This window comes from Camponotus vicinus, unplaced genomic scaffold (assembly GCF_025532165.1).
Source record: "Camponotus vicinus isolate PSW18456_S1 unplaced genomic scaffold, iyCamVici1.0 SCAF_7, whole genome shotgun sequence".
Classification (NCBI taxonomy): Eukaryota; Metazoa; Arthropoda; class Insecta; order Hymenoptera; family Formicidae; genus Camponotus; species Camponotus vicinus.
Window position 1 is genome coordinate 8,503,673 of NW_028141979.1, and position 11,826 is coordinate 8,515,498.

Here is an 11,826-nt window from a genome sequence, read left to right on the forward strand (position 1 = left end):
CCAATTCTGCTTACATAATAAAAATGATAATTTTTATGCAATTTTCATATAATCATGCAATAACAAGATTCAACAGTTCGCTTAAATAATTTCGAAATTCAAGAAATATTTTTCCAAGCTATCAAAGTTTAATTAGATTTTCAAAAACAAATGAATGAAACAACAATTTAATGTATAATTAAATATTAAATATATTTATTTATTATTAAATATATTTCTTAAATATATTTTAAATATATATTTCTTAAATATATTATTAAATATATTTCTTAAATATATTTCTTAAATATATTTCAATTAAATATATTTTCATCTTTAAAATAATTAATATTGATTTTAAATTCCTTAAATTATTATCTCTCTTATAAGTAAGAACTTTAAATTAATTTTTGGTTAAATTGTAATTAGAAATATTGATATAATTAAAAACACTTTGATTAAAGTAGAAATATTGAAGTAAATGCGTAATCTAATTATAATTACTGATATAGATTACAGTTTTCTACAGTTTTATACTCACTAGCTTTTGGCTTTGCAACGACCAAAATGGAAAAATCCTGCGGAATGCCAGATGGAAATAGCTTATTAGTATGAACTATCAATATCGCGGTTTCCGTAATGTCGTATGCGATCGCGCCATCATCACAACGACTTTGTGTCTTTGTTACTCCGAAAAGTGGTCCTTGCATACCTGTGGCCTCAATTAGATCCACCACATTCATTGCTGAAATAAAATTGCGGCAAAGTTTAAAAAGGCATCACGTCAAGATTGTTAAAAAAAAGGAAAAAATAAGGGAAAAGAAAAATTTTTTTTTTTTAAATACATTTATTTCAATAAATTTAATTTAGACTGCAAAAGATTTTTATTTCTTTCGGGGAAACGTTGTCATTCGATATCTGATGACCTTATCAATTATAAATCGTGTGTACTTTTTCTTCTCGATGTAGCATAACTTAGAGGATAAAAATGATGCTAAATAAATATAATAGGCACAACGAACAACTAAAAACCCAGTAACCCATGGCCCGCCAATTATAATTCAAGTCATTGGGACGACCATCCAGACCAATTTAAGAAGATTCCAAGTCGACTGCAACATGCAACTTTGCATGCCGCACATACGCATCTCAATTAATGCAATAGAGATCAGTTAGAAACGCATCTACCGACAATGAGCTCACGTTATCCAGAAGAAAGTAGAACTTTTTCATCTTTCTTTTCCCCTTCACATGATAACTATTAGATAATCATTTCTTTATATGTCTTTATAACAAGTTTAAAATTTAAAAATAATATTCTCTTTAGTATATATTCTCTCTAGCGAGAATTTTCCTCTTCATAAGAATTCTACTATTCTATTTCTTCTCATATATAATCATATTTTATTTAGAAAATGTCCAATTAAATTGTGAAATGTATAAGTGTTAATATAAAATTTTAACATAAAGATTTCTCTTTCAATTTCGAGAGTATATAATAATAAATTAAGATAAATCATATAAACATGAATAATATTAAAATAATTTATTTGTCATTTTAGAGAACAATATATAAAAAGCATTAAATTAGAAATAATAAACTATTTAATAACAAGAAGAATTATTAACGCACAAATGAAATAATAATTCTTACTTTTAGAATTTATTTAATTGAGATTATGTATAATATCTTATTTGATGTGACACATAAATAAATATGAATTTATTTTAATTATTAAATATTTATTCTTGTTACTAAAGTTTAAAAATCATATTATATTTTATATTTTTACTGTAATATTTATTTCTTAAATTTCTACTTTGGAAATATCTTTGGAATTATTTATCTTACTGTTAATCGATTAGACAATAAGATTGTAAGTAACTTAACATTATTGTGTTTCAGAAATAAAATGACTTTGATTCTATGTTAATTTATATATAATTTTTCTTATATGTTCTCTTCTATATTTTTTCAAATATCTAAAATCAAAAATATCTTAAATAATATTATAGAAATTGTTTTAATTATAAAATATGATTCATATTTAAAATAAGATAATATAAAAAATAATTATGTGATTTTTTAAACATATTTAAAAGTGAATATTAAAAGTGCAACTCGAGGCTCCTTATATCACATCAGAGTATAAATACGTATTATATATTGTTTATTTATATATAATTAATTAATTATATATTATTAGTTAATTACATTATTTCGTAGCAAAATATACTTTGCATTGAAATATTATTATAATACATATAAAATGCAAAAAATTCCTTAATCATTGAAAAAGTATCAATATTTCTACTGAAGAAGGGTCGATTTCAAATTTATTAAAGAAGTTTTCGCTACATAATCATAATCGAAAAGAGATTTTATATCGATCTATTCTTTTTATACATCAACTTTACTTACCCATATCTCGCATCATGACATCCGCCGTTTTTGACTGCAAGCCAAACGTGAGCGATCCTGGAAACAAGAGATACACGAGATGCACGATCCACGAAGATCGAAGCACTCTCCATTGTCCTCTCACGTAATTTTTTCGTTGCATCTTCTCTTTCTCTTTTCTTCCTCAAAACATACTCTTTTAAATTCTCGAAATGCACGTCAGATCGAAGTTACTAAATCGGAGTCGCCAGAGATCTGACGTCAAGTCAGATGACAAATTCCCGTAATGACGATGTGATGATTACATTCCGATCATTCCGACCGTTTCTTTTCCCACCCCTTTACTCTTCTGACTTCTTTCTGTCCTCTTGTTACTTTTATTCTTCCTCTTCCCGCTCAACCTTCCCCATTTTTAGATAATATAATACAGCTACTTATAAATGATATACACAATATTTGAGGGTGAATTTTTTCCTCTTTCTCTTTCCTTCGCTATTCCTAAGTTATTGCGATAAAATCGTTCTTCTTTCAGCTTAATTTTCTGCTGCAGCGATGTAAGCACACTATGTGCTTACATGCAACTGTCGCTTAAATGACGCGCGTGCGTTCCATACATTGTACTTTTCAATAATAGTTTCGTGTCTCTCTTCTATTGACACTGATTCGTATAATATCACCCGCAGAATGTGCATTTCTCGATCGACTCACCCATTTCTTTCTCTCAAAGCAATAGTGTAGAAAGTAGCGCTGGCTTTTAAAATAAAAAAAAAGAGATTGAAGGACTTTAGTAAAAATTAGATAGATGTAAAATTAAATTTCAAGATAAGGATTTAATCTAAGAATCTTTGGATTCGCTATCTTTTTTTTTTCACATTCGTTTTCTGTTTTTACTTTAGTTCTTATAACAAACTAAAATAATTTTGTTTTTCTTATGATTTTTATTTTTATTTTTATTTTTTACCCTGGTAAAAATTATTTCACAAAATTTCTCATAAAAATTTTAAGATATTCTGTATGAATTGGCGCACTTTTCAGAAATCTTTAGAAAAGAAATAAAAATATTTCATATTTTTATCGTAAATGAATTTTAATAATTTCTTATATATATAAATGTTAAATACTCTGAGAATTTTTATTCTATAATTTTCTAAAATAATATTAAAAATATATTCATAATATAAATATATATTTTTAATATATAAATAAATCTGATATATTTTTTTAGAATTCTTCATAAATTTAAATTATGAAAAATTCTTAAAATTTTCTAAGAAACTATGAGATTTTTTTACCAGGCAGACACACAGAGTTAACGTTATTTCTTCGAAGTATTATTTAATCCCTGGCGAAAATAAATATCGGAGCGTAAGTCGAATGTAAGGAAAAAGTAACAGAAATGTAAACGAAGCTTCTAGAAGACGTAAATTGAAACAACGAAACGTAAATGAAGCGTTAACGCTTCGATATTTATTTTCGCCAGGGATGTTACATATTAAACACATTTGATTATATTTTCACACTTTTATGTTTTTTTTAAAGACAATGGAAATTATCTAAAGAGAATATAAAATAGTTCTAACGAAAATAAAAGGAAATGAATTCAAACATTTTTATTATTTCAAATATATAAAGAAGAGTAAATATTTTGTAGATAATAATGTCAGACGTATAATTTTACAAAAATAAAATGTAGTTCAAATTTTTAATTTAATATTAATTTAATAAAAAAAATTTATAATGTCCCTTTTAAAATATTTTTTAAATTTAAAATAAATTTTGTATGTATCTCTCTGTCTCTCTCTCTCTTATTGTTAGTTATGTGTAAATGATGTAAAGGCGCCACCGTACAAGGTATGGAAGTGCCATCTCAGGCTTCTCTCTAGTATTATTTTTTTCATGTTCATCATATGTTTATACCATGTGTTCTGATTTCTGATGGGTATTCGCACAAATTCTGCGTGTTATACGATTTAAAAGTAAAAAAAGTGTAAAAATAAAATAAATAACAATGACAAATAAGAAAAAGGTGAAGGCCTATACGAAAAGGAAACATATACCGGAGAGTAAAATAATTGAGGAGCTACGCTCTAAATATGACACTGTAAATATAATTTCATGTAAAATTCAACGAGATGTATTTAAATGAAAAAAAAAAGTGTAAAGCTAATTGCAAACTAATTTATAGATAAATTTTACCAAAACGACAAAATTCAGCGACCTTCCCTTATCAAGAATTACTCTCAAGGGTTTGGCGGAAAATAATTATATCGATATGACGGACATCCAGAGGCAAAGCATTGGCCTGGCTTTGCAAGGCAACGATATTTTAGGAGCTGCAAAGACTGGCAGCGGCAAGACATTGGCTTTTCTTATCCCAGTATGAACTATATCAATATCTCTCATGTCTTATATTATCGCAATGTACAATTGATGAGTTCTTGTTGTAGGTTTTAGAAATTTTATACTGCAAACAATGGACAAGATTGGATGGTGTAGGCGCATTAATTATTACACCAACGAGGGAACTGGCTTATCAAATTTACGAGACACTGCGAAAAGTTGGTCGGTACCATGATGTTTCAGCTGGTCTGATTATAGGAGGAAAGGATCTGAAATTTGAAAGAAAACGCATGGATCAATGCAATATAATTATATGCACACCGGGACGGTTGCTCCAGCATATGGATGAAAATCCGTTATTTGATTGTATAAATATGCAGGTAATTTTGTATTAAATAATGTCATTCTTAATTAAGGATAGGATATTTTTAAGTTAGAATTTACACTTTATAATTCTTATCCTACAATAGCTATACTATATAATTTATAGTAGAATCTATATATGTTGGATATAGTATAATAATTTGTTTCTTCATGATTTTTGCAGTAATTTAAATTTTCTTGTTTCTTTTTGCACATTTATTTAACTATTAAATTTATTCTTATTATTTATAATTTATATATAAATATTATATATTATTATTTATATATTATTTATATATAAATAAAATTCAAATAAAATAAATATTAAAGAAATATTAAAAAAGTAAATATTAAAAATATTAAAAAATTATTATAAATACATTTATAAAGCGAAAATCTCTCTTCTTTTATCTTTAAAAATTCAAAGTAAATCACAGAAATACACAATTGACTGTAATAGAAAAGTTTTTATTTATTTCTGAATGATGATTATTGCATGACTAACATTCTTCTTGGTACCTAAAATTGAGAGGAATATTCACTTTTTTAAATTATCTAATTATGATTGTCAATTTTCAAAGTTTTAATACTAATTTCTTGGGGAAAAAAAGTGTATAACATTTTATAAATTAATGCTCAAGTATAAGAAAAATTAATAAAAATATGATAAATTATAGATATTAGTGTTAGATGAAGCAGATCGTTGTTTAGATATGGGCTTTGAAAAGACCATGAATTGTATTATTGCAAATTTGCCACCTAAACGACAGACTTTGCTTTTTTCGGCGACTCAGACAAAGTATGTATATTAAAAGATAATTACACATGGAATTAGGAATTTCAATTTAGAATGTTATATCAAGTATATTTTACATTCCTATTAGATCTGTAAAAGATCTAGCAAGGTTAAGCCTCAAGGATCCATTATATGTGTCTGTGCACGAATATTCTACGCATACCACACCGGAGAATTTGCAACAAAATTACATTGTATGTACCTTAGAAGATAAAATGGCAATGCTGTGGTCCTTTATACGAAATCATCTAAAGCAAAAGATTATTGTGTTCTTTTCCAGCTGTAAACAGGTGATTATTTTTTATATCAATAGTTTTTAAATTGAAATAATTTACTTATCTAAAATCAATTTTACAGGTGAAATACATATACGAGGTATTTTGTCGATTACGTCCTGGTGTCAGTTTATTAGCTCTCTATGGTACACTTCATCAAATGAGAAGAATGAGTATTTATGAATCATTTTGCAAGAAGCAATATGCTGTCTTATTTGCCACTGATATTGCAGCTCGTGGATTAGGTACCTTAAAACATTACTGTTTTAAATTTCAATATGAATTCTTTGCCACATCAAAACCTACATTGAATGAAAATTTCTTATAGTCTTATATTATTATTAAATTGAATAATATATTATCCCAATTTTGTAGACTTTCCTGCTGTAAATTGGGTACTTCAAATGGACTGTCCAGAAGACGTCAATGCCTATATACATAGAGCAGGTAGAACTGCTAGATTTCAAAGTGGTGGCGAGTCTCTCTTAGTCTTGCTGCCATCTGAAGAGGGGATAATTGAAAAGCTTAAACAACGTAAAATACCAATAAATATGATAAGGTGAGATTTATATTTTTAGATTATATATATTTTCATATAAGAGTTTTGTTCTAACATATTCATTATTATCTTTAGAATCAATCCAAGCAAGCTACAGTCGCCACATCGTAAACTTGAAGCTTTATTAGCGCAAAACATAGCTTTGAAAGAAACGGCTCAGAGAGCTTTCATAGCATATATCAAATCAGTTTTCCTAATGAAAGATAAAGAGATCTTCAATGTGCATGCTTTAGACACAGATGCGTATGCCAAGTAAGTATTGAAAAAATCTAATATAAATTGTTATATATGTATGTATACATAAACATGGAACATTTTTTTCACGATTGATTTTTCATATAGATCGTTAGGTTTAGCTATTCCTCCAAGAATCCGATTCTTGCAAAGAATGCAAAAGAAAATGTCAGCTGATAATAACATTAAGATTGAAGATGAAGAGACAAATAAAATACCAACCAATTTAGCAGATGACAGTGAACAGGAAGATGACGAAGGCAGTTTTGACACAAGTGATATCCCCGATACTAATAGTGAAAAGAAACAGATTGACAAGAAAGATTTTTCTTCTCTTCAGTTTGGTAAGAAAATTAAACAATGTTTTATATAAACTAACTTATTTCTGCAAAATACATTTAATTTCATGTTTAATTTTCTTTGTAGATGATAGTGATGATGATGACATATTAACTATAAAGAGGGAGAATATAGATCTCGTCGACATACCAATAACAGAAAAAGATGATAAAATTGCAAATAAAAAGAAAATCATTACGAAGGCTGCATTAGCCAAAAAGATTCTTAGAAAGAAGATCATACCTAATAAGAAGACTACATTTGATGATGAGGGACAAGTAAGAATTATATATATAATATTTTTATGTGCAATTTTATAAAACTACGATAAATTAGGAATTGACTTACACACATTCATATTAATAAAGGTTAAAGGAGTGTCTAAAAATACTCAAATTGAAAAAACTTATTCCAAATAAAAGTAGGAATTAATGAAAATATTTGTATTTTAGGAATTAATCGATTCTACCAAATCGAAAATGTCAACATTAGCTCAGCAGTATGAAAATGAAGTCGATTCTGGTATTAATATTGAAATAGCTAAACAAATCATGCGCGAGGAGGATCAATTTGATAAAAAGCGATTCAGAGAAAAGATTAGAGAAAAGCATAGAGAGGAAAAGAGGAAATTGAAAGCTGAGAAAAAGAAAGCAAATGATGAAGAGGAGAAAGATGTTTCTTTGCCTAATGAAGAAGTAGATGGCAATGAAGAAGATGATGTCAGTGAAGATGAATCTGGTGAAGATCCTGACATTTCATGGCTACCTGACCCAGATAAAATATATGGCAAGCAACGAAATACAGATGAAGAGGCATCATCCGCCAACGAATCTGAGGAAAATGAATCTGAAAAAGAAAGTGTAGTTCACAGGTAAAAAAAAAACATTATTTATATAAATCGTAAATAAATTCAAAGATTTCTAATCCTTATGATTGTTTTACAGACCGTCCAAAAGAAAATTAGTGACACAAGAAGAGTATAAGAAGACAAAGAAAAGACAGAAAGTATCAAATATTACCGATTTACAGGCCGATGAAGAATTAGCTTTGCAATTATTACGGAATTAATTCAAGTATTTTTTAGAAATGTAAATTTACATTTTATTCATATGAACATGGCATATATATATGTACATTTCACAATGTTACCTTTAATTAATAAAGTGTTATTTTACATTTTATGTTAGAATTTTAATTTATCCAGGGTAAAATTATACTAAAGCCATATATATATGAATATCTGGTCACAGCTTATTATTAATAAATTGACTACATCTTTTTCGCTCAAGTATAAACGAGCATTAGTTTAATTACAAGGTAAAACGAGTATCTCGCTTTTGTCATAAGTTATTCTCACAGTAACAATAGTCACAATATTTGGTAAATTTATCCGTAGAAGGAAATTGTTACTGTATTTTTATAATATACATTATATGTATTTTATATAAAATTCCGATTATTATTATATTACATAGCACATTATGATTGATAGCAAGAAAGTTAAAAGTCGAAGTATAAGGATTTTGTAACGATTTTGTGCGAAATATTTTGCAGTTTCTGGCGGACAAAATCTTAGGTCTGTTCTTTTCAACTGAACTGGCTGCACTAGTTTGGAGTTTATTTTTTCCCTTCAATGTGGAGTAAACTCTGAACTAGTTTTAGCCAGTAAAAAGAATAAAAACCTCTTGTTGCTGTATATGCTGTATTCCCGGAACATCGCTTTATCATAATAATCATAGCTACCTTATGTTTATTATATATTATCTCACTAAAAAGAGAAGTCACACAAGATTCTTGTATTTTGTCTTCTCGCCGTTCTTCGAACAGCTGCTACAAGAGATTTCTAGCTAGGATAAAAACGTTCAGTCTCAAGCGGTTGCAATTTTAATGTGTTTCAGTATATTATCGACGACTTCCCTGCTGGTCGCGGTGCCACCAAGGTCGCGGGTGTGCACACCCTGATTAATAGTCTTGTTGATCGCGTTCTGTATAATGACGGCGTGGTGTTTGTGACCCAGATGACGCAGCATATCGACCGCGGCGTTCAGCATCGCTATGGGATTCGCTATGTTCTTGCCGGCGATGCTGGTGCCGGTGTTGCGAGTTCCCGGCTCGAAGATCGTGTAATGATCGCCGTAATTCTTGCCGGCCAACAGACCAGCGCCGCCCAACAGACCGCACACCACGTTCGACACGATGGCTCCGTAGAGATTGGTCGTCAGTACGACGTCGAACTGATGCGGGTTCGAAACGAGCTGCATGCAACAGTTGTCGATGATCATGTTGTTGTGGACAATGTCCGGGTAATCCTTGGCGACTCGTCGCGAGGTCTCCAGAAAGAGCCCGTCCGACAGCTTCATGATGTTCGCCTTGTGGACCGTGGTAACTTTCTTCCGGCCATTCCTCTTGGCGTAATCAAACGCGTAACGCGCGACACGCTCCGAGTTGGAGCTCGTGATGACTTTCATGCTCTCGACGACGCCGTCGACGCTCTCGTGCTCCAGCATGGAGTACTCGCCCTCGGTGTTCTGCCTGACGATCACTATGTCGATATTCTTCTGGCGGGAGTTGACACCCGGATAGGACACGCAATGCAAGACGTTCACGTAGAGATCCAACTCGTTCCGTAACGCGACGTTTCGCGAAAAAACGTCGGTCTGAGTGCTGTGTGTTTCTATGTTACCCTTTAATGCCACTCCATTCCTACGTATCGATGTAATTGCATAATCCAGGTCAACATTGTCATCCGCATTGGGGTCAATCTCAACGTCCTCAAAGTCTACTGGCACACCGGCGTATTTGAAAACCTAGAGAGAGCAATTATAATTAAATTAATACGTGTTTTGAATAGATTTTGTCATTCTGTTTATACAGGGTGTTTCCGGACATTTGCGACAAACTTAAAGGGGTGATAGATCTCGATAAATAGAACAATTTTTGTCAAGCAATCCGTGTCCTTAAGGCGCCAGGCTGCGATGAATGCTGTTTGATTTCTATATGGCTAAATTAAAATTTAAAAAATCATACGTTTTTTAAATTATATTTTATTTTATTACAATAAATGTTCAAAATAGCGACCTGCAACCTCAATACAAATGTTGCATCTACAGTGCATTGACTGACGCACCCTCTGAAAAATTCCAGAATTATTGCAAATTGTATTACATGCATTCATAATCCTGTTAATGAGCTCATTTCGGATATTAACAGGGATTGTATACACTAAACTTTTGAAAACTGTGTAAATGTTCATCGCAGCGTGGCGCCTTAAGGAGGCATCGCCGGACACGGGTTGCTTAACAAAAATTGTTCCATTTATCGAGATCTATCCTTTTAAGTTTGTCGCAAATGTCCAGAAACACCCTGTATATCAAAATCATATATATAAATACTTTATGTCATCAAGAATTAAATAAATCTTCAACCTTTATTAAATGTATTTATATATCAGAGGGATTTATATATATACTTTTTATGTATATAGATAAATCTATAAATAAGATATAAATTTTCAATGTCAGTTCTTTGAGTGGAAAACTAATACAGTTTTCTATCTCTAAATTTGCATCATTATAAACTACAAGTTTTGAGTGATGTTTATGTACCTCCTTGACATAAGACATTAACTCTGGCCCGATACCAGCTCCAGGTAGCATGGTGACAGTATGCCTACCCCCATACTGTGCCTTAGGTATGGGCATCACCTTCTTGATGGTGGGAGTTTTGTGCTGAATATCGAAGCTAGACAGAGAAGCGCATCGGTGACTGTGGAACATCACGGGCTTCGGTTTCAAATATCTCAGAACCGAACGTGCAGCCATCTCGACCTATTGTTATGCTGTAAATATTTCACGGAGAGTTTCAAATTTATTCGTTCGACGCAAATAATAACAGTAAAAAAACAATGATAGAAAATACGATATTACTCAATACCAACCGTTACTTTCGTTCGCGTATGCTATTTTAATGAATACCCTCGAAGACCTTGCCTAGCTTCGCCAATCAACAGCGCACTTGAGCGCACTGCAGCGAGCGCAGCGCACCCATAGACATATATAAGTGATACGAGCATTGCCTATGCAGCCTATATAGAGAGAAGAACGACAGACGTCATGGTTCAGGCACCGACGAGATACTATTAAAGACCGATGGTCTTATGAGACTTAGGTCCATATTCTGAATCCTCTTTTATCGATAAAAGTGCCTCTAAAAGTGGCTTATAGCCAATCAGAAGGCTTATAAGCCACTTTTAGAGGCACTTTTATCGATAAAAGAGGATTCAGAATATGGACCTTAGCGTGACCAGGAAAAAACGTGCAAAATGCTACTGTAGGTAACAAAATCTTTACATTGTCGATAATAAAATAACGATTTTATACAAAATTTGTCATTTTTGAAACAGGTATATAAAAGATTTATACATTTTCGATAATAAAACAATAGCTGAATGACCTAAAATACATGTATGATTTAAATAACTCTTGTAATTGTCTTCAATACAATCAAAACGGCCGATAATATCATGAATCTTCTATTATCT

General features: G+C 30.6%; 3 protein-coding genes across 3 annotated transcripts; 1 reads left to right on the forward strand and 2 right to left on the reverse strand.

Annotated features, from left to right (window-relative positions):
• Positions 1-479: 479 nt before the first annotated feature.
• Positions 480-2,543, reverse strand: LOC145975014 (collagen alpha-1(XI) chain-like). Its single transcript, XM_083105138.1, has 2 exons — positions 2,402-2,543; positions 480-724 (listed from the first exon to the last, which is right to left on the reverse strand). The coding sequence occupies exons 1-2, from the start codon at positions 2,541-2,543 to the stop codon at positions 480-482; spliced, it is 387 nt and encodes a 128-aa protein (XP_082961264.1).
• Positions 2,544-4,277: 1,734 nt separating this feature from the next.
• LOC145974446 (putative ATP-dependent RNA helicase DDX10) lies at positions 4,278-8,467 on the forward strand. The gene is made up of 12 exons (XM_083104294.1): positions 4,278-4,481; positions 4,566-4,757; positions 4,828-5,100; positions 5,761-5,882; positions 5,968-6,169; positions 6,237-6,399; positions 6,530-6,713; positions 6,789-6,965; positions 7,056-7,291; positions 7,374-7,564; positions 7,739-8,157; positions 8,231-8,467. The coding sequence occupies exons 1-12, from the start codon at positions 4,389-4,391 to the stop codon at positions 8,352-8,354; spliced, it is 2,376 nt and encodes a 791-aa protein (XP_082960420.1). The 5' UTR covers positions 4,278-4,388; the 3' UTR covers positions 8,355-8,467.
• A 48-nt stretch (positions 8,468-8,515) lies between these two features.
• On the reverse strand, positions 8,516-11,382 carry Idh3g (Isocitrate dehydrogenase (NAD(+)) 3 non-catalytic subunit gamma). The gene is made up of 3 exons (XM_083104295.1): positions 11,224-11,382; positions 10,892-11,124; positions 8,516-10,093 (listed from the first exon to the last, which is right to left on the reverse strand). The coding sequence occupies exons 2-3, from the start codon at positions 11,105-11,107 to the stop codon at positions 9,155-9,157; spliced, it is 1,155 nt and encodes a 384-aa protein (XP_082960421.1). The 5' UTR covers positions 11,108-11,124; positions 11,224-11,382; the 3' UTR covers positions 8,516-9,154.
• Positions 11,383-11,826: the final 444 nt, after the last annotated feature.